The 24,409-nt window shown below is 38.1% G+C and overlaps 1 protein-coding gene across 1 annotated transcript in view; it reads right to left on the bottom strand.

Moving 5' to 3' along the window:
• The window catches only part of SLC38A4 (solute carrier family 38 member 4), a 76,488-nt gene that overhangs the window by 10,824 nt on the left and 41,255 nt on the right, over positions 1-24,409 (bottom strand). The window contains exons 2-13 of the mRNA XM_065932161.1: positions 21,553-21,782; positions 16,447-16,537; positions 15,826-15,941; positions 12,909-12,982; positions 12,178-12,270; positions 5,604-5,685; positions 5,435-5,517; positions 5,280-5,338; positions 4,134-4,409; positions 3,923-4,002; positions 2,742-2,842; positions 422-546 (exon numbers count right to left, since the gene is read on the bottom strand). Of these exons, the coding sequence (XP_065788233.1) occupies positions 422-546; positions 2,742-2,842; positions 3,923-4,002; positions 4,134-4,409; positions 5,280-5,338; positions 5,435-5,517; positions 5,604-5,685; positions 12,178-12,270; positions 12,909-12,982; positions 15,826-15,941; positions 16,447-16,537; positions 21,553-21,671 (1,299 nt within the window). The 5' untranslated portion in view covers positions 21,672-21,782. The remainder of the gene's footprint in view (positions 1-421; positions 547-2,741; positions 2,843-3,922; positions 4,003-4,133; positions 4,410-5,279; positions 5,339-5,434; positions 5,518-5,603; positions 5,686-12,177; positions 12,271-12,908; positions 12,983-15,825; positions 15,942-16,446; positions 16,538-21,552; positions 21,783-24,409) is intronic.

The following is a 24,409-nucleotide window of genomic DNA, read 5'->3' as shown; positions in this document are numbered from 1 at the left end:
CTCAGTAAAATCATAAAACAAATAAATACATAGAAATAAATTTGATGATTTTTTTTCCCCCTACATTTGAAAAGTACTTAGCATTTAAAAATACTTGCTCTATGGAATTCCCTGGCAGTTCAGTGATTAGGTCTCTGTGCTTTCAGTGCCGGAGATATGGGCTTGATTCCTGGTCAATGAACTAAAATCTGGCAAGCTGGGTGGCTTGGCCAAACATTTTTTTAACTTCTAATAAGTAAATAAATAATAAAAAATAAAAATACTTTCTATATCTACATATTACACAGTCAGTAGATTCAAAGTGCTATATAAAATATAACATTCTCAGGAATTGCATTTTAATTAAATCAACATCAAGTCGGAGCATAGGTACTAATCTGTGTGGTCAAGCAGGATTCTTTGAGCAAAGCCAGGTACTTACAGGGAATAGCACTATGGGCACAGTTAGCGTCACTGCCACAAGGACAGCCAGGCGTACCATGAGGAGAGGGGTGTCAAACGTGTACACTTTGCTGTAAGCATGAAGCAGCTCATCTTCAACTTCTCCTGCAAAGAGGAAGAGGAGAATGAGTCCACTGGTGTAGTCACATCGGCACTGCTCACCTATGACAATGTTTTATAGGAAGAACACAGTATAGTAGGAAGAACCCAGATCTGAGAATCCAGACACCTCTGCTTTTATCCTGTCTCAACACATTGGTTGTGTATGTGTGCTAAGTCACTTCAGTCGTGTCCAACTCTGTGATCCTATGGACTGTAACCCACCAGGCTCCTCTGTCCTTGGGATTCTCCAGGCAAGAATACTGGAGTGGGTTGCCATGCCCTTCTTCAGGAGATCTTCCCAACCCAGGGATCGAACCTGCCTCTGCTGCATCTCCAGCACTGCAGGCGGATTCTTTACTGCTGAGCTACCTTGTGTGATCTTTGTTCAAATGAACAAAGGGTCCTGAAGCTTGTAAAGTTGCAGGATTTAGTATAAAATTGTTGCGGCTCTTCTCTGGGTCACTGACATTGTGATAAATCTCTCTGCTTTACAGAAGCATCACAAAATAGGACAGGCTGAGGTCTTCTGGTTGAAAGGGATGAAAGGACTAAGCCTTATCAGAATGTCCCTCACATCTTGCCATCTCCTTCCACTCCCACCTACCTAGGAAGCCCTGATGCAGCTTCTCCAAACCCAGTAGGAAACCCTAGGACAAATGATCTCTAACACTTTTTCAAGCTCAACAGTTATGACCCCATCATGACTTTGATAGACATATTCTTGGACTTCGTCAAGTTTTTGTTTGTCTCACTGAGTTGAGACTCATTAGACTAAGTAACTGCAAGGAAATCAAACCAGTCCATCCTAAAGGAATTCAGTCCTGAATAGTCATTGGAAGGACTGATGCTGAAGCTGAAACTCCAACACTTTGGCCACCTGATGTGAAGAACTGACTCTGGAAAAGACCCTGATGCTGGGAATGATTGAAGGCAGGAGGAGAAGGGAATGACAGAGGATGAGATGGCTGGATGGCATCACTGGCTTGATGGACATGAGTTTGAGCAAGCTCTGGTAGTTGGTGATAGGGAAGCCTGGAGTGCTACAGTCCACGGGGTGACAAAGAGTCGGACACCAATGAGCAACTGAACTGAACTGAGACTATGTAACAAGGCAAAGATGAAGTAGTATGATTGCTATAGAATCTTTCAACGAATACTGCTCTAAGATTAAGATGCTGCCCTCCTGGAAAACACATTTTGTTCAGAATTCCAGGCACACATGATAAGGAAATACTCATAGAATCAGATGTACTCTGATTTTCCCGCTCCTTCCCTTGAAATCAAAGGAGGATAAAAATACTATCAATGACATTGTCCTGACTTTCATTAATTTACAACCAGCAGAGTTTATGCCCAATCTAAACCAGAGCTTGATTAAAAACCAAATATTAGTCAAAAAGAAAAAACCCAAGCAAATGCCCTCTCCAGCCTCTTCCTCCCCAACTTGTCTTGCATCAATTTAATTTACTGAGTCAGTCAGAAAAAAGCACAAAACGCTAGAGAGTTTTATTTTTAAAATATATGCAAGTTGATAACATTGATTAATATCAATGTTTAATTCCCTGAAATTCATCTCTAGGGCCATGCTTCAGGGAAGAGAAGAACAATCCTGCTCCTTTTGTGTCCACAGAGGAAATATTTTCAGGATAATCTAATGTGACCAGAGTCACTTTGTTTTTTGATAGTATGTCCCCAGATTGAAAGGAATTCTGTCATGTCCTCTTCACTTAGAAACCAGTCACTATAATAGAATAGAATGAAATTAGCCAGAAAATTTGTCTAATGCTCCAGGCCTCCAGGTTTGACTTGACTGGTACACAAGAAGCAGGTTCCAACTCAAAGACTTTGTACTTTTTCTGCCATTTGTTGGTTAATTAGTTATTCTACCAAAAGAGCTTTACAACATAGAGCTGAAATATCCTTTATCCCTTAAGAAAAGGAATTACTATTGAGAGGTTTTTTAAACTAAATATGAGGAAATTCACAAATTACTGTAAACTGTTAGGCAGCCTAATTCAATTTTTCTTAAGTCATTTTCTTAGGTCAAATGAGGAGGCTAAAATAGCATACTAATTGAGTATGTGTATCTATAGATCATGCTGTTTATTGAGAGTAATTAACAGAATTATACCTACCAGTTTAATGATCTGTCCAGCTAGGATTTGCACAAAGAGAATGACTTTGACAGAGTGACCTACCATAAAAGGTTAGGTAACCAAAGAGGGCAGCAAGCAGATACATGACGAGCATCCCTGTGATGGAGACATTTGACACTGTTTGCATCTTCTTCCGGGACCGACTAAAAAAGATAAAGGACATTGAGCTTTGATTTTCTGAACTGATGAAAATACTACCTTTTGCAATTTAAAAGCTAAGAAAATAATATATGTCTGTGTTGCTCATTATAAAACCACATTTTGAGTGCAGAAACATCACTTATTTAAAATTTGCCTTCGAGAATTATGGAGCATTTGTTTCCATTTTTCTTAAATGCTACTTCTTCAGTCTTAGAAATAACTATTTTCCTAGAAAAGGATCAGTTTATTTTATGTTGATAAGTATGCTTGTCTATTGCATGTATGAAAGTGTAATTGACACGAAGGTTAAACTGGCTTCTAATGCAGAAAGCCTTCATACTTCACAGTGAGATAGATTTGAAGACAAGAATTCACTAGAATCAACAAAACACTCCTTCTAGGAGCTCAGACTACCTGAAAGCTTGGTATTTTTACCTGGACAGCTTCTGGAAACCATTCTGGAGGCACCTGACTGCTTAGACCATCATCAGGCCTCTAGGGTAATTGCTATCACTTCCCCATCTTTCAGCTAAGATCAAGTGTAGATGAACTGCTACATAGGACTTTCCAAGTAAATCAAATGGAAGTGCTCTAAAAGTTTTTCAAGAAGTAAATCTGAATATATGGGGCAAGTTATTGTTGTTTAGTGAGAACTGAGGATTAAAGTCTGGGTAAAAAGATGAGAATTATTATATGACACCCTCCTCTCAGGGTAAAAGAAGAATCTGCTTAGCCATAATTTTTGGTCTGCATGGGTGTGGGTCATTTCGAGCTCAGGTGACATCTTCTTCCCACCAATTTCAAATTCAAATTCCCCATGCCTGCCAAAATCCTTGCAGACATGGGCTCCTCCTCCCCCTGGACCCCTCACCTGGATCATTAGGATGAAGGAGTAGGAGAAAAGAAAGTAGTGAAGGGGCTGCTTCACACCTTTGTGGTTAAAGCACATTACTGATGAGTGGGTTACAGCATAAACTTTCTGTAAAGACAAAGCTATAAACTATGCTTCTATATAAAACATCTTTGAACATATGAGCACATTTTCAAAGCAGGTTTAAATGTTAAAATGATGGCTGCCTTACTCTTTAAGTTCACTGTAGATAGGAAGGACCTCAGGGTGGCATACAAAAGCAAATGCTAGGATGGGAATTGCATAGGCCGTCTGAAAAACAAAGATAACACCTCATATTTAGCATTCCAACAGAGAGGGCTACCTCAGGCCATCTCAGCTTCTGAAATAAAAACTCAGAGACTCCATCACTAGGCTCTTAGAGGCCTCTGGCTCTCACATACCCTGGAGTTGAAGACAAAGTATTTGGGCTGACACTTGTCATCACTGTGTGCTTCAAACTCTACTCCACTGCCATGGAGAGAGCCCTTGGCCTGGTTCTCGTCCAGTCCTGCAGCATTCTGGTGGGTGTAATCCATCATGAAGTTCACACCACTACTCTCGGAGTTGTTGAGTAACATCACCATGTGCATTGGAACTGTATTGTTGAATGTCAGATTCCCAACACTGTGATCCAGAATAGGCAGAGGACAGGGTATTTGGAATTTCTTGTAAATCACCTAGACCAGATCATTAACAACAACAACAAAGAGTCAGCCCTTTGAGGGAAACAATGAAACAAAAATCCATATGGTTGGTTTATGGGGTAAACATGAGAGAACTCTGCTGAAGATTCCTCTTAGACTAATGGAAGATGGAGACTCCCTATAGCCTCTGTTCAAAAGGAAGGAGCTGGAGCTATGGCTGGAGTTGGAGCTATGGTTGGCAACAAGACAGTATTTTGTGTGAATCCACCCTAAGCTTCATGCATACTCTATGAGAAAGATGATCATTTTCTTGCTGCATTTCATCTCTTTCATTTCTTCAAACTAATGAAAATAGTCATCAGAAACTCTTCCTTCCTCCTTTGCCTCTTTGGAGAAATGCTATATAAATGTTGGCGTTTATGATATTAGTCGAAATTCCTCCTTTTAGAGCGGAGTGGAATAGGGTGGGAGAGGATTTCTTTCTTTAATTCCCCTGTGGTCACCTTCTCTTTATGGGTGGAATGAGTAAGAGAAAATGGCTGATTCATGCAAATACAGATAATTGTAGTCTATTCATTTATTTTCTGGGTTTCTTCACTTCTTATTCCTCCACCTTTTTAAAACCTGAGTTCTTGTCACATTCCTGCTGAAGGGTTCCTTTTGTCCAACTATAGCATCTAGTACGCCTAGAACAAACTATTAGCAATGGTCTTGACATTCTAACTCAACTATATTTAAACTCATGACTATTCTTTTCTAATGAGAGAATACAAGAAAATTGCTTGTGATGCAAGAACTATTTCATGCTAATGATGTGCTTGAACAAAAATTAGGACATCATTTCAGGCACTGAAAGCATCACATACCTACCAAGTTACAAGGATCATGTCAAAAATCACTTACCACACTGACAAAAAACACCATGCAAGTAAGAGAAAATCCGCTGGTATAACCAAGGTAACCTAGGAGTTAGGAAATCCCAGAAGGTGAATATGGCATCCACAATCAGCTTACCTCTTAGAATATGAAATGAAAATCAAAATAGAAAATGACTTTACCTAAATTTTTAAGGAGAGAAAGTGGAAGAATTATTCCAACAGACACAAATATGACGAGGTAGTTGCCGTTGAGATACCATTCTCTGGAAAAGAAAGACCAGAATATTAGGATCAGAAAAGACCAAGTAGAATGAGTCTATTGATGTTACAGAGAAAACAGAAGACATACCCAGTATTTTCTTCAAGTCCCATGAATGCTCTGATTACTTCAGGTAGTTCATATTTAATGATAAAGAGGTAGCTTGACATGGCTAAAATGGAAAACGCGACAGCTTAGTGGTGTTCATGGCACCAACGTCACAGGCAAGTTGTGAGAAGTCCAGGCATTGGGGACATCCCAACTTCTCAGTAATTCCCAAACCAAAAGAAAAGTCACCCACTGCGTATTCTGTATGCCTTCCAAGTTCTTCTCATAAATGTATATTGGGCCCTTTGGCTCTTCCCGATGGACGTTTGCCGACAGTATCAATGCTGATTCTGTGTTAAATCCAGCTCTGAGGTTTTCAGTGAAGCTGCAGCTTTGAAGCTTTCGTGTTAGTAGTCATCATGGCCTTACTTGTGTGCCTGTTTGTATCTAAAACTCAGGCAGATGTTCGACAACCAAAGGTGTGAACCATAAGAGAGGGGGTAGAATTGCAAGGTGGAGTTGGGTAGAGTACATGTCACTCTGCCCTCAGTAGGTGGACACCAGTTTAGTCCTTTGTGATCTCCACGAGGGGCACACAAAATCTCAGACTGCTGATTCTCCAAATTGCAGTCATACTGGATTGATAAAGAAGAAAAGTACAAGAGAGGATAGATTCTCTAACCTTTATCAAAGAAGTGTTTTTCTATATCCTTTATCCAAATAAGAAATCATAACAAAGTGGCAAAATTTCTTGAGCATCTCTATAAGTGATGCACGTGTGATCATGTACTCTTTTGAAAATTTGACCTATAAAAATGTGCAAACCCTTTCTCTGGAAAAACGTTTATATAGACGTGCACAATAACATACAATTTGGGGGATTTATGCAACATCCCTTTCCAAAGTCCATCCACTCAGTGAAGAATAAAACTAATTTGCTATTTCACACACGGTCAAAAGGCTCAACTGAAAATAACACTGACAATTTTCACATTGCAAGGTTTAAGTGTGTACTACATCCTTCTAGTGAATATTTGCTAACAGACATTTCAAGCAGTGATCCAAATTGCAAATTGAACTATTAACAGTTTAAAATATTTCCTTAACCTCAAATAAAATTAAAAGTAGTGATAACAGTTCCCCACATGGTTTAGCTTTGCATGTGGTCAGTTGAAAGAGCAAGATGCATCTTACCATCTTCATTCCACAGCTGAGGATTTAATGATTATGAGAGCTTAAGTGACATGTCCAATATCACACAGCTTGAAAAATGACATACCACATCCAAAATATAAGCTCCCTAATTTCAGGCCAGTTTTTCTTCTCTATTGTGAAATGAAATGATTTTTACAATATCTGATGTGTATTCTGTAAACATGACTTGGTTAATCTTTACAAAGACCTTGGCTAAAGTTAAATCTTACAGAGGGTAAACAGAGGAGATATTTCTGATTAACTAGTTCAGTGAGGTACCATTCAATTTTAGAGCTGTTAATTGCTGACTTTCAGTGATGTCACCACTGTTAATGTGTTTGGTCTTCAAAAATTCAGAATGATCCAGACCTGTCTGGATAAAGTCAACATTATTCTGCTAATGTTGAAACATCCATGATCAGTGTTAACTTTTCAGGGTATTGAAAGAATTAAACGTTCCAAATGTGGAATTGCAAAATACAGAAATACAAGTGATTTCTTTTAGGCCACAATAACCACTAATCACATAGAGTAACCAAAGTGAGAGATTTTCAGGAATGGTGTATGAAATTTCACCTTACTCCTTTAAAGCCACACTGTGTGTGTGTGTGGTGGGGCTTGATTGAGATACCATGTTATAGTTTATATCATTGCTTAAAAGCATAATAGTAGCTACACTTGGAACAATGGACAATGCTGTTGCCACTCAGCCTATTGGGATCAGGGCTAAGTATGTGTATGTCCAGTTAGTTCTATGGGCCAAATAAGTATATTAGATCACCTGCAAAGGACTCCTATGAAATCCTTAAATTTAAATCTCCTACTATGAAATGCTTGATATTTAAATCTTTGTTGTACCTGTTCAGTCGCTAAGCCATGTCCAACTCTTTGTGACCCAATGGACTGCAGCACACCAAGCTTCCCTGTCCTTCACTATTTACCAGAGTTTGCTCACACTCGTGTCCATTGAGTCAGTAATGCCATCCAATCGTCTCATCCTCTGTTACCCCCTTTTTCTCTTGTCTTCAATCTTTTCTAGCATCAGGATGTTTACCAATGAGTCACATCAGGTGGCCAAAGTATTGGAGTTTCAGCTTTAGCATCAGTCCTTCCAATGAATATTCAGGGTTGATTTCCTTTAGGATTGACTTATTAAATGTTAATAAGGCTGAAAATTTGAGCTCAATGTAAAGCAATTTATTTGGTAGAGGCCAGGGGACTTATATGCTTGGGGCTCAATGCCAGTTAAATAATGAAACAATTACTGCCAAATTCTACCTGGTATTGTACTCTTACTATATAAAAATATGACAGACATAAATACAAATCATTGTGAAACGACTGGATTTTATTTATCTTCTTACTAACTATCCATTAGTAGGAGCAGTTATAGTTAGATAAAGGTTTTTAAAGAAATTGCTGCGTTTTAGAAATTCCCGATAATTCCAATGATTTTATTAATCAGAAAGAATGGCCTCCTTGCAAGATCTCTATACAAGCTCATCTATTGCAGCATTTTTTGCAATAGTAAAAAACTGGAAACATTCCAAAACTGTCCATGAAGTGATTCAGTAAGTCAATTACTATACAAAAACATTCAAGGCATATTATTAAATAAAAAGCAAGCTGTAAATCAGTATTATAAGATGATCCTCTTTTAACAGTAACACTATATTTGTTAAATTTGACAGGAAAACCTGAAGTGTTTTTTTCTAAGGATGATTTTCATAAACATTTCTTTGTAATCTGTATATTCGTGTAATGTTTTAGTTTTTCACAATTAGCATGCATTTGTCTTAGAATTATAAAAATCCCATTTAAGAACAACCAGAAAACTGGGGAGGAATTATGCACTGAACCCGTATTATTATGACCTTGTGAGAATGAATTACCACTCTCATTTACATAGATGGAAAAAATGGATGCAGATGTGTAAAGTGACTTTCCCAAGGTCATAGATAGTGACAGAAACAAACTCAAATTCAGGGGCATCAGGCTCCAAAAGTCTATTCTCTACTCAAAGATTTAAAAACCTCTTGAGATGGTTAGATAGCATCATCGACTCAATGGACATGAGTTTTAGCAAACTCTGGGAGATAATGAAGGACAGGGAAGCCTGGCATGCTGCAGTCTATGGGATCAGGAAGAGTTGGACACAACTGAGTGACTGAACAGCAACAATATACCAGTTCTATACAAACAAGGTTAAAGGATCCCCGAGATGCTAGTACCTAATAGCTTAGAGAACGATGGAGCATGGGAGCAACCAAAGAGGGAGAACCAGAGAAAGCGTGTGTGGTAGGGCTGGAGGATGGTAAAAGTAGGGGAGCTGAATGTAGTTAGTTATGACACAGACCACGTAAGGAACAGATGATAGATGGGTAGGGAAGGGACAGAGACAGATCGATAGGGGGTTTTTCAGGAAAGGTAGACAAAGGAAAGATGGTTAAGACCTTTACATGTCAGACTAAAGAGTTTAAATTTTATCTTGAAAATAATGAGGTCATGCTGAAGAATTTTATGCATGTGAGAAGCTGGGGTAGATCTGGATTTGAGAAAGTTAATTTGGAGGATGAATTACAAATGGAAGAGGGGAAGTTCAAGACAGAAAGATCAGTTAGATGGCTACTGCAACAATCTGAAGTGTGGTGATGAGACTAGAAGGAGAAAGATTCAAAAGATAAACAAGAGAAAGAACGGTTCAGTTCAGTTCAGTTCAGTCACTCAGTCGTGTCCGACTCTTTGTGATCCCATGGAGAGCAGCATGCCAGGCTTCCCTGTCCATCACTAACTCCCAGAGCTTACTCAAATTCATGTCCATCGAGTCAGTGATGCCATCCAACCATCTCATCCTCTGTCATCACCTTCTCCTCCTGCCTTCGATCTTTCCCAACATAAGGGTCTTTTCAAATGAGTCAGCTCTTTGCATCAGGTGGCCAAATTATTGAAGGTTCAGCTTCAGCATCAGTCCTTCCAATGAATATTCAGGACTGATTTCCTTCAGGACTGACTGGTTTGATTCCCTTGCAGTACAAGGGACTCTCAAGAGTCTTCTCCAACACCACACTTCAAAGCCATCAATTCTTCGGTGCTCAGATTTCTTTATAGTCCAACACTCACATCCATACATCACATAGCTTTGACTAGATGGACCTTTGTTGGCAAAGTAATGTCTCTGCTTTTTAATATGCTGTCTAGGTTGGTCATAACTTTTCTTCCAAGAAGCAAGCGTCTATTAATTTCATGGCTGCAGTCACCATCTGTAATGATTGTGGAGCCCCCCAAAAAAATGTTTCTCACTGTTCCCATCATTTTCCCATCTATTTGCCATGAAGTGATGGGACCAGATGCCATGATCTTAGTTTTCTGAATGTTGAGTTTTAAGCCAACTTTTTCATTCCCCTCTTTCACTTTCATCAAGAGGCTCTTTAGTTCTTCTTCATTTTATGCCATAAGAGTGGTGTTATCTGCATATCTGAGGTTATTAATATTCCTCCTGGCAATCTTGATTCCAGCTTGTGCTTCATCCAGCCCAGCATTTCACATGATGTACTCTGCATATAAGCTAAATAATCAGGGTGACAATATACAACCTTGATGTACTCCTTTCTTGATTTGGAACCAGTCTGTTGTTCCATGTCCAGTTCTAACTGTTGCTTCTTGACCTGCGTACAGATTTCTCAGGAGGCAGGTCAGGTGGTCTGGTATTCCCATCTCTTTCAGAATTTTCCACAGTTTACTGTGATCAACACAGTCAAAGGCTTTGGCGTAGTCAATACAGTAGAAGTAGATGTTTTTCTGGAACTCCCCTGCTTTTTTAATGATCCAATGGATGTTGGCAATTTGATCTTTGGTTCCTCTGCCTTTTCTAAATCCAATTTGAACATCTGGAAGTTCACAATTCACATACTTTTGAAGCCTGACTTGGAGAATTTTGAGCATTACTTTGCTAGCATGTGAGATGAGTGTAATTGTGTGGTAGTTTGAGCATTCTTTGACATTGCCTTTCCAGGGACTGGAATGAAAACTGACCTTCTCCAGTCTTGTGGCCACTGCCGAGTTTTCCAAATTCGCTGGCATATAGAGTGCAGCACTTTTGCAGCATCTTCTTTTAGGGTCTGAAATAGCTCAACTGGAATTCCATCACCTCTACTAACTTTGTTTGTAGTGATGCTTCCTAAGGTCCACTTGACTTTGCATTCCAGAATGTTTGGCTCTAGGTGAATGATCACACCATCGTGATTATCTGGGTCGTGAAGATCTTTTTTGTACAGTTCTTCTGTGTATTCTTGCCACCTCTTCTTAATATCTTCTGCTTCTGTTAGGTCCATACCACTTGTGACCTTTATTGAGCCCATCTTTGCATGAAATGTTCCCTTCATGTCTCTAATTTTCTTGAAGAGAACCCTGGTTTTTCCCATTTTATTGTTTTCCTCTATTTCTTTGCACTGATCACTGAGGAAGGCTTTCTTATCTCTCCTTGCTATTCTTTGGAACTCTGCATTCAAATAGGTATATCTTTCCTTTTCTTCTTTGCCTTTCCCTTCTCTTCTTTTCTTAAGAGCTGGTATTTAATTGAATGGTCAGGGTTAGGGAGAGAGGGAAATGTTTAGGCTGATCCCCAGATTTTTGGTTTAAGAAACTGGATGCTACTGGTATTGTTTGTTCACTAAGATGAGAGAACAGAAGGATGGAATAACTGGTTTGGGACTGGGTAGGAGGTGGGGAAGTAAGTGCCACTATGTGATGATATAGTCTGAGGACTATATGCAAAAGGACATAGCCACAGGATATCAGAAATATGGATTAAAATGTCTTTAGAAGGTCAAAGACATGAGAGGACCAGTGAAGTTGGTGGGCAAATATAACCTGGAACATGATTAAAAATATATGCTTCTAAGCTCTCTCTGGAAATGATCATTCAGTAGGAATTATAAGAATCTTTTTTACAATGCTTTCGATGCCTCACCAGATTTTTACCTTGGCACAACTTCTATGAACACTGCCCACTGGGCTGACTGCACAAGATGTGTCTCAATGACTCCAAAATTTACCACGTGCCTCAGATACTGAATTTTTCCTTTTTTGAAATGTGCTCAATTATATATATATATATATATATATATATATATATATATATATGTATATATATATATATTTGAAAACAAGAAAGGTTTCATTCTTTATTTTTGTTATAGAATTTATTTCATAGAGTTTATATAGTATTTCATTTCAATATAGATATTGCTGTTTTGGGTTAGAGAGAGATAGCAAATCTGTTTAGAAAACTTTACTCATTAAATTTAAAAATGATAAAGCAGGTATTTCTATTTAAATTCTTGTTCATTGCCATCAAATTTTCTTATCTCTTGAACCTCCTTTAAAAGGTTTAAATCATTTGTTGAAAGCTAGAACCTCTTACCTCCAATGTTTTGCATTGTAATGGAAATAAAAGCTCCGATTTTCCCAGGCCATCCAAACGCCTTTTCACCTAGATTTTCATAAATTAAAGACCCTATAATCAGAAATGAAAAGAACCTTGTTAAGAAAATGCTTTAGTGATGAAGATATTTCTATAATATAATTCTGCACTGGCGCCTCAAACATGTAAATAAGCAGCATATAGAAATCACAGATCTCAGGTTCAGTCCCTGGGTTAGGAAGATCCCCTAGAGAAGGAAATAGTGTCCTGCTCCAGTATTTTTGCCTGGAAAATTCCATGGACAGAGAAGCCTAGGGGGCTATAGTTCATAGTCAGACATGACTGAGTGTGCACACCTAAATGACCTAAGTGACCACCTATAGAAATCATAAACCCCAAATATGCAATCTCAAAAGCCATTAAAAAATATGTAAATGTTCTCCAAACAAGGAGTGATGGCTTCAATCATTTTGGCTCCATGCAGCAAGTCAGAAATGTTATTTCTATCATCCACCAAAAGTCTTTTTCTCTATTTGGCTTGAACCTGAGCAGGCTGACCTTCACTTCCACTTGATTTTTCACTTGCCTAGATAACTGAAAACATGGAGAGGCCATGTGATTGGGGTTAGAAGAAAATTAAATGTAAAATTGATTACAGGTATGGAACTAGAGACTAAAATGCCTTTACTCAGAATCAAAATGGCATATCTGGTGTCTAAGGAGTAGCATACCTCCTTCTTTGGCAGTCTTTAATAAAAGATGAACTGAATAAAGAGATAGGACTGCCACGGCAAGCAGCATGATTCTGTGAAGGGAATAGAAAGGAAACAATAAGATTTCTGTAAAAAATAAGACATAATAATACATGGTGTTACAATACATTATTACACTGGTCTTTTCAATCATTAACTTTCCAAGAGTATGTGGATTTGGGGATGCTGAAAAATTCTTTTTCAGAATGTCACAAATACTCTTTAATGCTTCAGAACCGGAATTGGCTTTATTTTATGGGTCAAAACGTACTACTGGAAGTCCCTAACACACCTTTTTCAGTGCGTTACTACTATCAGTAGTAGAATCTAGCTTAAAATTTAGATGCTAAAGGTACAGCAAAATTAACAAATGCTATATCTACTTACTCTGTATAAAGGGCATATGTATATGTATATCATATTTGCATGATATTCTCATGAATATTTTTAATTTAAGGGCTATTCAATGACCTGACTAAACATCCATCTAAAATCTAGAAACACAGAAGTCAAAGTAAACTCTGAGCTCCATTACTACTGTCTGCGCATTATATGAGAGTGATTAGAGGTGTGAACCAGAGGGTCTGGCAAATGCCTGTATAATAGAAAAAACAGAAAAAGGTAAGTCTAGGCTGCAGGAAAACCTTTGTTGTACTCAGAAGAGAATCATTTCTGGTTCAGGGCCCTCCACATGTCCACAGGCATATATGGTTTCTTTATGTATTCAGTGATCAGTGCTTTCCAAAAACAAGAACTGAACATCAAAACTAGAGTGTAGATAGAAGCAATTATATAACAAATTAAGGACCAACAGTAACCTTTACCTGAAACTGAAAAAAAAAAAATCTTATCCTTTGCCTGTTTCCTATGATGAGAGCACACTAAACATTCTCCCCACAACTGATCTAATTCTTTGGTAATTCCTGGGGAAGTTAAGTTTGCAAACATAGATTTAGACAATGAGGTACAAATGTTCTAACAATTATAGCTCTACTGTGCTCTTATTTATCACTAAGTATGTTCACCAGGACTGTCTAATCAATGTCATATTCATCCGTTGTTCCATACAGCTTATGAATTGACCTGTTTTTAAGAATTATGCAATTCAGATTATATAATTTTATTCCCTGGAAAAATAATGAGAATACTCTATATTCTAAACATATACTTGCTTTGGCAGAAAATACTGAAAGTAACACCAATGAAATCCTGTGTCACTTGTTGGGAATTAAGGGAGATTGCTGAATCCATTTTGGGCTACTTGGATACACAAAACACATCTCATGATCTCTACTGATTTAATTGCTTCAGCAAATTAATCTGCTAAATGTTTATAGGCCTAAAATGAGGCTCTCAGTTTTAAAAGTGGAATATTCTCTTCCCATGAAGATGATCTGTGGCTCTAGAACTGGAGAAAGTATCTGTTACTTCTATTTATCAGTGATCTATGAAAATTTCCTAATTAATTTTATTAGTATGTGTAATTAGTATAGAGAAGGTAGTCTGCTTGTTTCAAAGACAGAGTATATTACAAAAATATACAACTACATATATGACTATACCTCTAGCCATTAAGAATCTGAGAATTTTTAAAAACGACTTTATTTCAAACATGGCTTAGAAAGGTAAAGTTGACATAAAAACCCATTCAGCTAAAAACTATAATCTAACAGTTCAATCAAAGCACTGACACAATATCAATATTTATAGTCCAGCCTGATCCTTAGCCCTCAAATAGCTATGTGGTTACCTAATCATATGTGATGTTTGGAACATAAATAGCGTATATTTATAATATAAATGTTACATTCTTAGACAGTTATTTAAGACTCCAGCATTGCATTAGGGATTGTGGTCTACATTCACACTGATGCCTGCCTAACTTTATTCTTGTGAAGTATTTCACTGCTGCCAACTGCACCTTTGAAAATGTCAGGCTGTACATAATGCACAAATGTCTGTGGCTGTCTGTCACAACATGGCCTTCTTCCTTCAGGTCGGCTCTGTGATGCTCCTGCCACTAGGCAGCATGTGACCAAGCTTGGAAAATGTGCATTGGTTTAGGAATAAACTCTGACCACTCTGCAAAAATTCCTCAGGCCAAGCATTGTTACTAGGTCTTGGGGATACAGACAGGAGGTGAATAAAAACATGGTTGAGCCATCTCCAAAGGCTTGATGCTTTGGAGATGACAGTCTAGCCAGGGAGAGAGCCATTAAACAAATGAATCCAATAACTGCGCTAAAATACTAGCACTGTGATGGGACCATAAGGTGGTTTGTCCCAGTCATGGAGACTGGGGGAAGGCCTAACTGAGGTGAGGCTGAACTGAGTTATGGGGAGTTAACTAGATGTGGAGGAAAGGGAAGAAGGTGACAAGATCATGTGCAAAGACCCTGTGGTAAGAGGGAATGGCACCTTCAAGGGATGGAGAGCAGGCCACTGTGCCCATTGTATCTGGCATATAGAGCAACAGATGATGGGACTGGAGATGGGATCGAGGCACACAGGACTCTGCAGGTCCGGTTTGGGAGGGGATACTTTTCCTAAGAGTGTGATAAAGTCAGATTTGCTACTGGGAAAGAGCTTTTGAACTATTAAACACAAAACTATTTTACAATGAATAACTTTGGACTGGTAGGGCTGTTCTAGCATTTTGGGGAGCGGGGCTCAAACACATAAACTTTCTGCCATTTGAATAGAGATGGCTGGTTGAACAAGTACCAGGATTAGACTGCTCTGATTATTTCTCATTGCTATTTTGTTTAAAAAAGAGAGAGAATATGCTAATACTTTCTCAGATGATTCTTATTCACAAAGATCAAATTTTGTTAATTGAAAGAGCACCAGGTATGCACAGGCTTTGAACTGCGTGTAGATATGTCCAGGCACTTACATGAAAAGTATGATCCCTGTGTTGGCCATGGCATAGGACAGGCCCAGGATTCCACTGCCCATGATGGCATTACTCAGGTTGAATGAAGACATTCCAAAGGAGGTGGTCCCAGGATGCTTGAAGAAAAAAGGATGCATGATAAGAAAATACCCACCAAAGGATGAACCTTTTCTGGATTATTCTTATCCTACATTATCTTTTCTGAAAGAGACTACCACCAAAAATTGAAGATTAAAGTAAAATCACAGCAAATAAAACCATGACTCAACTTCAGTAAAAGCATGTAATTTTCAGTGGAATGTGGTACTTAATTTCAGCAGAGGTCTCAGTAAAAATAAAAAATACAGGTTGAGTAATAGAAAGAAGGGAAAGCATGTACGACTGCAGATCACATCTGAGTTAGAATGATTTCTCCAAAAAACAAATAAATTTCATAAATGATTTATGCAGCCATATGGCGAACAGGAAAAACAAGCCCTTATTCCAGTAAGGGCCTGAACAAACAGAGAATGTGCTGATCAAGGCTTGGAAAATTTCAGTCACATTGCTTTCCTGCAGAGACCCAGGTAGATCAGACATCCTCAAGTCCTGTTGACTGCCAGAAAGCAGAGAATCACTTACATGCTCATCGTCATAATCTGCCAACTTCTTTTTCCCCAAAAATCCATTTGTCAGGAATTTCTGACTTTCAGCATCTTCATTAGTAAACTGACTGAACATACACACAAAGGAAAAGAAGACAGTAAAAAACATCTAGTAAATGCTTTGATTTATGTTGATGTTTCAGGTGATCTAAGTCAGGGGAATAAAAACAAGACACTTAAAGCTTTTTCTTTTTTCTCTTCTCCTCCTCATACTAGTGTTCCTTCCAGACAAAAGGACTGAGCCCTTTTTATGAGTATACTTTGGGAGGGAAGGAGAAAGCTCTGAAGGAAGAAAATATTTTTTAGTTGCAATCCCTTTAAAGCCACATTTTCCCTCCCACATTGACTAAGCAAAAAATAGAATAATTAGAGCTTTTTGCCATTTCAAGCTCTCCCAAAGACAGGGAAAAGAGCAGTGACTGCGTTTTCTCAACTGTTAATACATCATGACCACAGGATCTTATTAATTCAATAAGTATTTATTAAGTGCTTTGGCACTCTGATCTCATCTCTCTTGGTGCTCAAATGTCCTCATAAGGGAAACTTCCAGGTCTGAAATGAAGCAACTATGGCTCAGAAGAGCAGGACAGCGTGTCCAGCCCCACCAGATCCCAAGTCTAGGGTCTCCTACCGCACCATGCAGCCCTAGACAGAGCCCTTAGCTGGCATTTTCCTCTTTTTTGATTCCACATTTTATATGCATATCTCTTGCTGGAAAGGAGTTCAATGGTAGCTCTGTGCTATGTTTGGTTGTGTCCAAGAATGTATATTTTAATTACTCTGAAAATGTACTTGGTTGTGTTAGACAACTAATGAATGAAACTAAGAAAGCCTTTTAAAGAAACGCAGTGAATTAGTGGCAGAGTTGAGAGGGCTGTAAGATGCAGGATTAAAGAGCAGGGCTTTACCGTCTGAGCCACCAACTAATAAAAATAAATGAAAAAATAGAAAGAAACCAAAAAAAAAAAAAGAGCAGGGCTTTAAGACATCACTATCCACACAGAGCAGGGCTTCCCTGGTGGCTCAATCAGTAAAGAATCTGCCTGCAATGCAGGAGACGTGGGTTCAATCCCTGGGTTGGGAAGATCCCCTGGAAAAGGGCATGGCAACTTCAGTATTCTTGTCGGGAGAATCCCAAGGACTGAGGAGCCTGGCAGGCTACAGTCCATAGGGTTGCAAAGAGTCAGACACGACTGAAGAAGACTGCGCAAGCACAAATCCACAAAACACTGCGACAATGGTCTACTTGGTACAGGCTGGAAGCTGCACAACCCATGACACCACTGGTTGGCAACTGAAGCTGTATGCCAGAGACTTTGAGGATATGAAGCTAGTGCCAGTCATGTTTCTGAATGTTTGACTAATAAGTTCAGCTGCCACCACTGCATTTTGATACTGGAAAATGTCACATAGGCTTTCGATTACAGGAAATACTCAAATATGCATGCTTTTTAAAAGTGCTCATTATTAGATAAATTGCAACTTTTAAGGCATTTATTGCATGAGAGAGTAAGATAAAATGATTGGAGTTTTTTTTTTAAATAACCCTTAAAAATAAAAAAGGTAAAATAATTATTATAAATCTGTGCAAACTATCTCTTAGAAGTTAAGCCTGAAAATATCTTAGGAGAAAGACAATAAGGCTACTTTCTGAGAACAGAGAATGATATAAAGTGCAAATAGAACTAGATAGAGCACGAAGACAAAATCACAAAGTTTCATGTGCTTTTCTAAAACCTAGAAAGTGGCTTTTCTTGAACCATGTGGTGTACAAGTTGGGAATATTTCCTGTCATTTTTCTCCTATCTCTTGAAGAAAGAATAATGCACTCAGAGGCTACCTTCCTCCATCTCTGCACTCCTTCCTCCCTTTTGTGATTTATTTTAATAGTCTGTAGTTAATATACTTGCTACGTGGAGATTGGCACATAATGTTCCTAGCTGGAAACAGAAAAGATAAGATGAAACAGAGCCCCAAATGGGCCTAATGAAATAAAAACAAAGGTGTCATCTAGATTTAAACTCTGGAATATCCAACATTCTATTTTTAACCTTAATCAACAAGCTAGAATCCTTTAGCCCATGAGTAATTTTTAAGTTTTTCTCTTTTGAGGCATTTGCATGTTCTTATTTTGGCATGAGATGAATTGTAGTCATAAAACATGCCAAGATTGTATAAAATACATGAGAAATGTCCCCAGCGTCTTCAGTGATTTAATATCAAACCCAGCATATATTGAAAACATAAGTATAATGATTTCAAATAAATGTATTATGTTGAACTACCCCCAAATTTACATTTAAGAGATCAAACCAAACATAAACAAGCCCATCTTTTAAAAATGATCATAAAATTGCAAAATAATGACCCAGTAGAGTCAGGACTAACAAGCTAAGTCCTTGTAAGTGTTCCAGAAAACACTGTCTGAGGCTGACAAAAGCATTCTTGCTCTTTTCGTGCTGGCTTTCAGAGGACCAAATCTAATGACTCTGTCAGACTCTTCTTAGGACCCTGTCCCCTTCAGCTCTGCCACTTCCACAGAGCTCATATCTGTATGCACCCTTCTCAGAAACAAAAGACCCCTTGGGTTTGATCAACTTCCTGAATGATGAAGTGGAGGGGAAAAACACAAAAGTCCACTGAGAATCATCTATCTCAAAGGCACTCATTTAATCCTCAGCAAAGTAGGTGTTGGCTTGCCATTTTGCATTTTCCACTGAAGCTCAAAGAAAATAAATATCTTCTCCAAAGTCAGATGACTCCTCTGCTGATTCCAAAGCCCTCGGTTCTACCATGGTGTGCCTCCTCAAGAGTAAGTCAGAAAGAGAAAGACAAATATTGTATAAGAACATACACATACATATATATGGGATCTGGGCTTCCCATGTGATACTAGTGGTGAAGAACCTGCCTGCCAATGCAGGAGACACAGGAGACCTGGGTTTGATCCCTGGGTCATGAAGATCCCCTGGAGGAGGGAACAGCAACCCACTCCAGGATTCTTGCCTGGAGAATCCCATAAACAGAGGAACCTGGTGGGCTATAGCCCATAGGGTCACAAAGAGTCAGACACGACTGAAATGACTTAGTATGCACATACATACGGAATTTAGAAAGATAATACTGATGAGCCTACTTGTAAGACAACAAAGGAGACACAGACATAAAGAACAGAGTTTTGGACGCAGTGTGGGAAGGAGAGTGTGAGATGAATGGAGAGCGTATCACTGAAACCTATATATTACCATATATAAAATAGATGGCCAGTGGGAATTTGCTGTGTGATAACCCAAGGCATGGGATGGGGAGGGAGGTGGGAAGGGTTTCAAGAGGGAGGGGACATATGTATACTCATGACTAATTCTTATTGATGTATGGCAGAAACAACCATGATATTGTAAAGTACACTCTAATTAAAAAATTCAAAATATATTATGCTGAAAGAAAAAAAAGAGTCACTCAAGCTACAAAGAGTCGTGTTGATATCTCCATGGCCTCTCTTATCCAACAACACTAATGTTTAGTGGGCTGGCTTCCTGGAGGAAGAGTGCTTCCTCCTGACACCCTTCCTGGGTGTTGTGAATGCAATAAGACATTCTGATTTGGGGATAATATTCTCTACTTCAGACCTAGATTTAATCAAAAATTCACTTCTGAATATCTTAAATCAAGAATAATTTGTGTTATATAATATTTTGTAAGAAGTCAATAAACTTATCAAATAACAGTTGTCAGCTACTCTGTTCCAGGCAGTGCCATTAACCTGTTGTAGGGGCATCACGAACATCTGGGTAGGAGGAAGGTGCACAATGCAGGTGATCACTTCTAACTGGGGGATGGCTTCATAGGAGACCCGATATGGAGCTGAGTCTTGAAGAAAGAGTGCAGCCAGTAGAGAAAAAGGGGTAAGGTGAGTGGGTAATACTTAAATCAGGGCATTCCAAGCAGACAGAGTAGAGTGAGTGAAGGAACAGGAGTTTTGAGTGGCTCAACGAGGCTAGAAAACAGCACATAAACAGGGAACAGGGCAAGGGATGGACAGGAGAGCTAAGGGAGGGCTAGATCATGAAAGGCCTCAGATGCCAAGCAATGTGTAGTGTAATCTTTCTCTCATAGCTACTGAGGAAGCACTGAAAGGATTTACCTTAGGATAGGACATGAGTCAATTTGAAATTGCAAAAGATTACTTTTGCAAGAAATCTGAAGGGCTAGATAGAAGAGAGTAAATTGTAAGATGGGGATTAATCAGGGCTGTTCTAGTGGATGAGTGACAGATGATGAGGGACTAAAGCAAGATGGCAATAGAACGGATATAGACATGTGGGTGGATTTGAAACATTAATGAGGTAGAAGCAACTGGATATAGTCAAACATGGTACATGCAGTTTGGGAGAAGGGATGAGTCAAAGTTGACACCAAAGGCCCTTTGATTGAGTTGCTGAATGATGCTGATGACTTTCACCAAGATGAAATTGCTAGAAGAGGGGAAAATTTTGAAGAGGATGACAAGAGTTCAATATTAAACATCACAAGTGTAACTTAATCAAGGAGGCGATTCAGACACATGAGTCATTCAGTAGAGATGTATAGTAAACAGTTGGATATGATGATCTGAAATTCAGTTGAGAAATTTAACAGGCTGAAGATATGGCATATGTTCAGTGGGTGAAGTCATGATGATTGTGAATAAGCTTGCTCAAAGGACACTTTTAGTCAGAGAAGAATCTCAGCAGAACTCTGGAGATGTAGAAACACTTAACAGAGCAGTCAGAAGAAGAGAAACCTGAGAAAATAACCCAAAAGGTAAGAGAAATGGTATGTTAATTATAATTTAAATTATTCTATAGTATTAATAGGAACAAGAACACTGTAACTATAATTTTAAAGTAATCATACAAAGGACTGACATACAATAATGATATAACAATGTGTACTTAAGGATCAGTGAGTTGATGTGTTAACATCAACATCATTGCTATCTCTCAAATAGGTAATAAATCTAGTTCTTCCCAACAAAAATTTTGTTTTCCATGTCCATAAATCTCTCATTTTTCCATGGAGCCTGGTCATTTTAACCCCATACCTGCTCATTGCTGCCTTTTCTAAATTTCCCATCCCGGTGTAGCTATCTTGAATACTTTCTCCACTGATGCTCTCATCATCAGGCTCGATGTTGACATTGCTCAGTTCCATGGGATCCATTTGAGCTGTCAGCGCTTTCTTGTCCACACACAAGCTCCTTCAGTGTAAACAAGATACTGTACCTTCAGCTTGAGACTCTTCTACTTGGTGTTATGTTCAGAACACTCTGTTCTGCAAACAGAACACAAAATAAATCATTATAAATTTCTTTAAATTAGATAAATAAATCCAAATCACCTACTTGTGTATGTTCTCTGTAAAAACATGAAAAGTAAGTAAATTCCTGGAAAATTCACAAAGTATGTTTCCAAAGTTTCCATTATTCAGTACCAAAAAGAAAGAAAGAAAATGAAAGAGAAAATGGAAAATTCTTAATAAATTGCCAAATTAGCTGGCATTTATAGAATATTTTTTCAATGGCAGGGGCTTTGATAGTCACTGTAGGAAGAAAAAAATAAATCTTAAGACATGGTAGTAGTCTTCAAAAAACTTTAGGTATTTGTTAGAAAATTGTATTACTTATATGGGTGACAATGGTAAGCGGTTGAAAAAGAAAGATCTGCCAAGGTAGAATCTATCAGTGTCTCCACCAGCAGTAACACAGAAAACTACTGTGTTAATTTTGCTTTAATTTGTTAATGAAAGAATTAAGACCATCAAAATACTTGATAACATGCAACACAAGGTAGAGTCAGGCTCAGGGAGCCACTTTTCAGGCACTTGGATCTTGAAACCAAAGTTAAGAACAGCAACAAAAGTAAGTGCAAGCTTATCTTTGAATCAGCCCATCACCACCTATGCAAAGTTGAAATGCATTTTAACAAAAAAAGGATCAAGCTTTTAGGCTTTGCTCTGCCTTTAATTCACTGGATCTCAGCACATTTAACTTTTTTGACCTCATTTTCCTCAATTAAGTGAAAAGGGGTGGACTGGCACTGTGCAAAAAAATTGCTATGAATCCATTAATGTTAATATTCTGAACTCTTTACAATTAGCTTCGTTCAATTCTTATTGAATCAATACATTGGGGAAAATACTATCACTCTTGGAAGGTGTGGTTCTGAAACATACACTACATTTGGTAAGGAAATTCTGAGCAGAGAAACTAACATAAAAATTGCTCCAGTATGCATGGGATCCATAAATTCCCTGGCAAATAAGAAACATGTACATGAGAATGACTCCATAAATCCAGTACCGCAGCAGCCTATCTGTGGAGGACAACCCTTGATCAAGATGATTTCACACTCCAAATCACAAAAGTTGCAAATCACAGATGGAAACTGAAACTCGCCAGGAGAGTCAGTAGGCACAAGAAGTAATATTTCACACCTGAGTGCCTACAAACTGCAAATTTAAAACGGACTTTATGATAAAAGAAAAAATAAAATGGGCTATAAAGTTAATATAATAAAAAGTAATAAAAGATTTGAAATAAGAAATAACATCGACAGATTATGAACACAATAGAAGAAGATCAGACTGGTTTGAGAAAAAGACAAAAAGAGGGAGGTGGGAGCGAGGATCAGGATGTGGAACATATGTAAATCCATGACTGATTCATGTCAATGTATGGCAAAACCCACTACAATATTGTAAAGTAATTAGCCTCCAACTAATAAAAATAAATGAAAAAAAAAAAGAATTCTAAAAATAAAATATATAATCATATTTTAAAAACTCAGCTGGAGGGAGAGTAATGAAACTGGAAGATAGATTGGTGGAAATCACTCAAATTACATCACAAAGAAAGAAAGAAAAATATGAAGTTAAAAAACATGGGGAAGAAAAACAGAAGTAAAAAGTTAAACATGTCTGAATAGTTATTCTAATATGAAAGAATTGTGAGATGAGAGACAAAAAGGACAGAGAATTGTTGAGAACTAAAGGAAGAGAGTAGTTCTCAGGATTCAAAAAACCCACACAGTACTTCCAACAGGAGGAAGAAAAATGAACATTTTCATTAGTAAAAGGCAGTGTAAGTGTATAACATCAAAGATAAAGAGAGAAATCTTAGAAGCACCAGAGAGAAGCATACAATTAAAAGAAAAATATAAATTTGTACTGAGTACAAACTTGTCTCAACATCCCACAGTATCAGTTTCACTTGCCAGTAGCAATCACTAATGACAGCTACTGTTTTTACTTCTTCATTTAAAGTTAGTCATTCTAAATCTAAACTATTCACTAAAACCTCTCTGACTTGGTTTATCAACTCTAAACTGACACTTAGGAAAGATAACGAAATTAACATACTTCTTTCTATACTCCTAATTGCTTCTTCCACACTCCTAATTGTTTCACCTCATGAAATATTTCTACAATGTTGAGATTCATGATAATGTCATCTATTGTGTAAAACAAATCTCTCATAATTTACCTAAATAATCAACAACACTGCTGTGCTGTGATTTACATTACAATTGTGTAAATAGTATGCCCAAAGAACCAAGTGGTATATTTGACTACATAATAAAGGCAATATAATCCTATACTACTAAAATTTTTGCTTCCCAGGTGGCACTAGTGGTGAAGAACCTGCCTGCCAGTGCAGGAGACATAAGAGACAGAGGTTCAATCCCTAGATTGGGAAGATGCCCTGGAGGAGGGCATGGCAACCCGCTTCAGTATTCTTGCCTGGAGAATCCCATGGACAGAGGAGCCTGGTGGCCTGTCGCAAAGAGTCACGACAAATGATTTAGCAGACTTGCACTAAAATATTGGAAGCAAATTATCCACACTCTTTTACTTTCTGAAGGGCTTCCTCCTCCCTCTTCTGGGTCATATTCAGCTGCTCA

The sequence above is a fragment of the Muntiacus reevesi genome, chromosome 4 (assembly GCF_963930625.1).
Source record: "Muntiacus reevesi chromosome 4, mMunRee1.1, whole genome shotgun sequence".
Classification (NCBI taxonomy): domain Eukaryota; kingdom Metazoa; phylum Chordata; class Mammalia; order Artiodactyla; family Cervidae; genus Muntiacus; species Muntiacus reevesi.
This window is presented reverse-complemented; position numbering and strand designations above follow the sequence as displayed.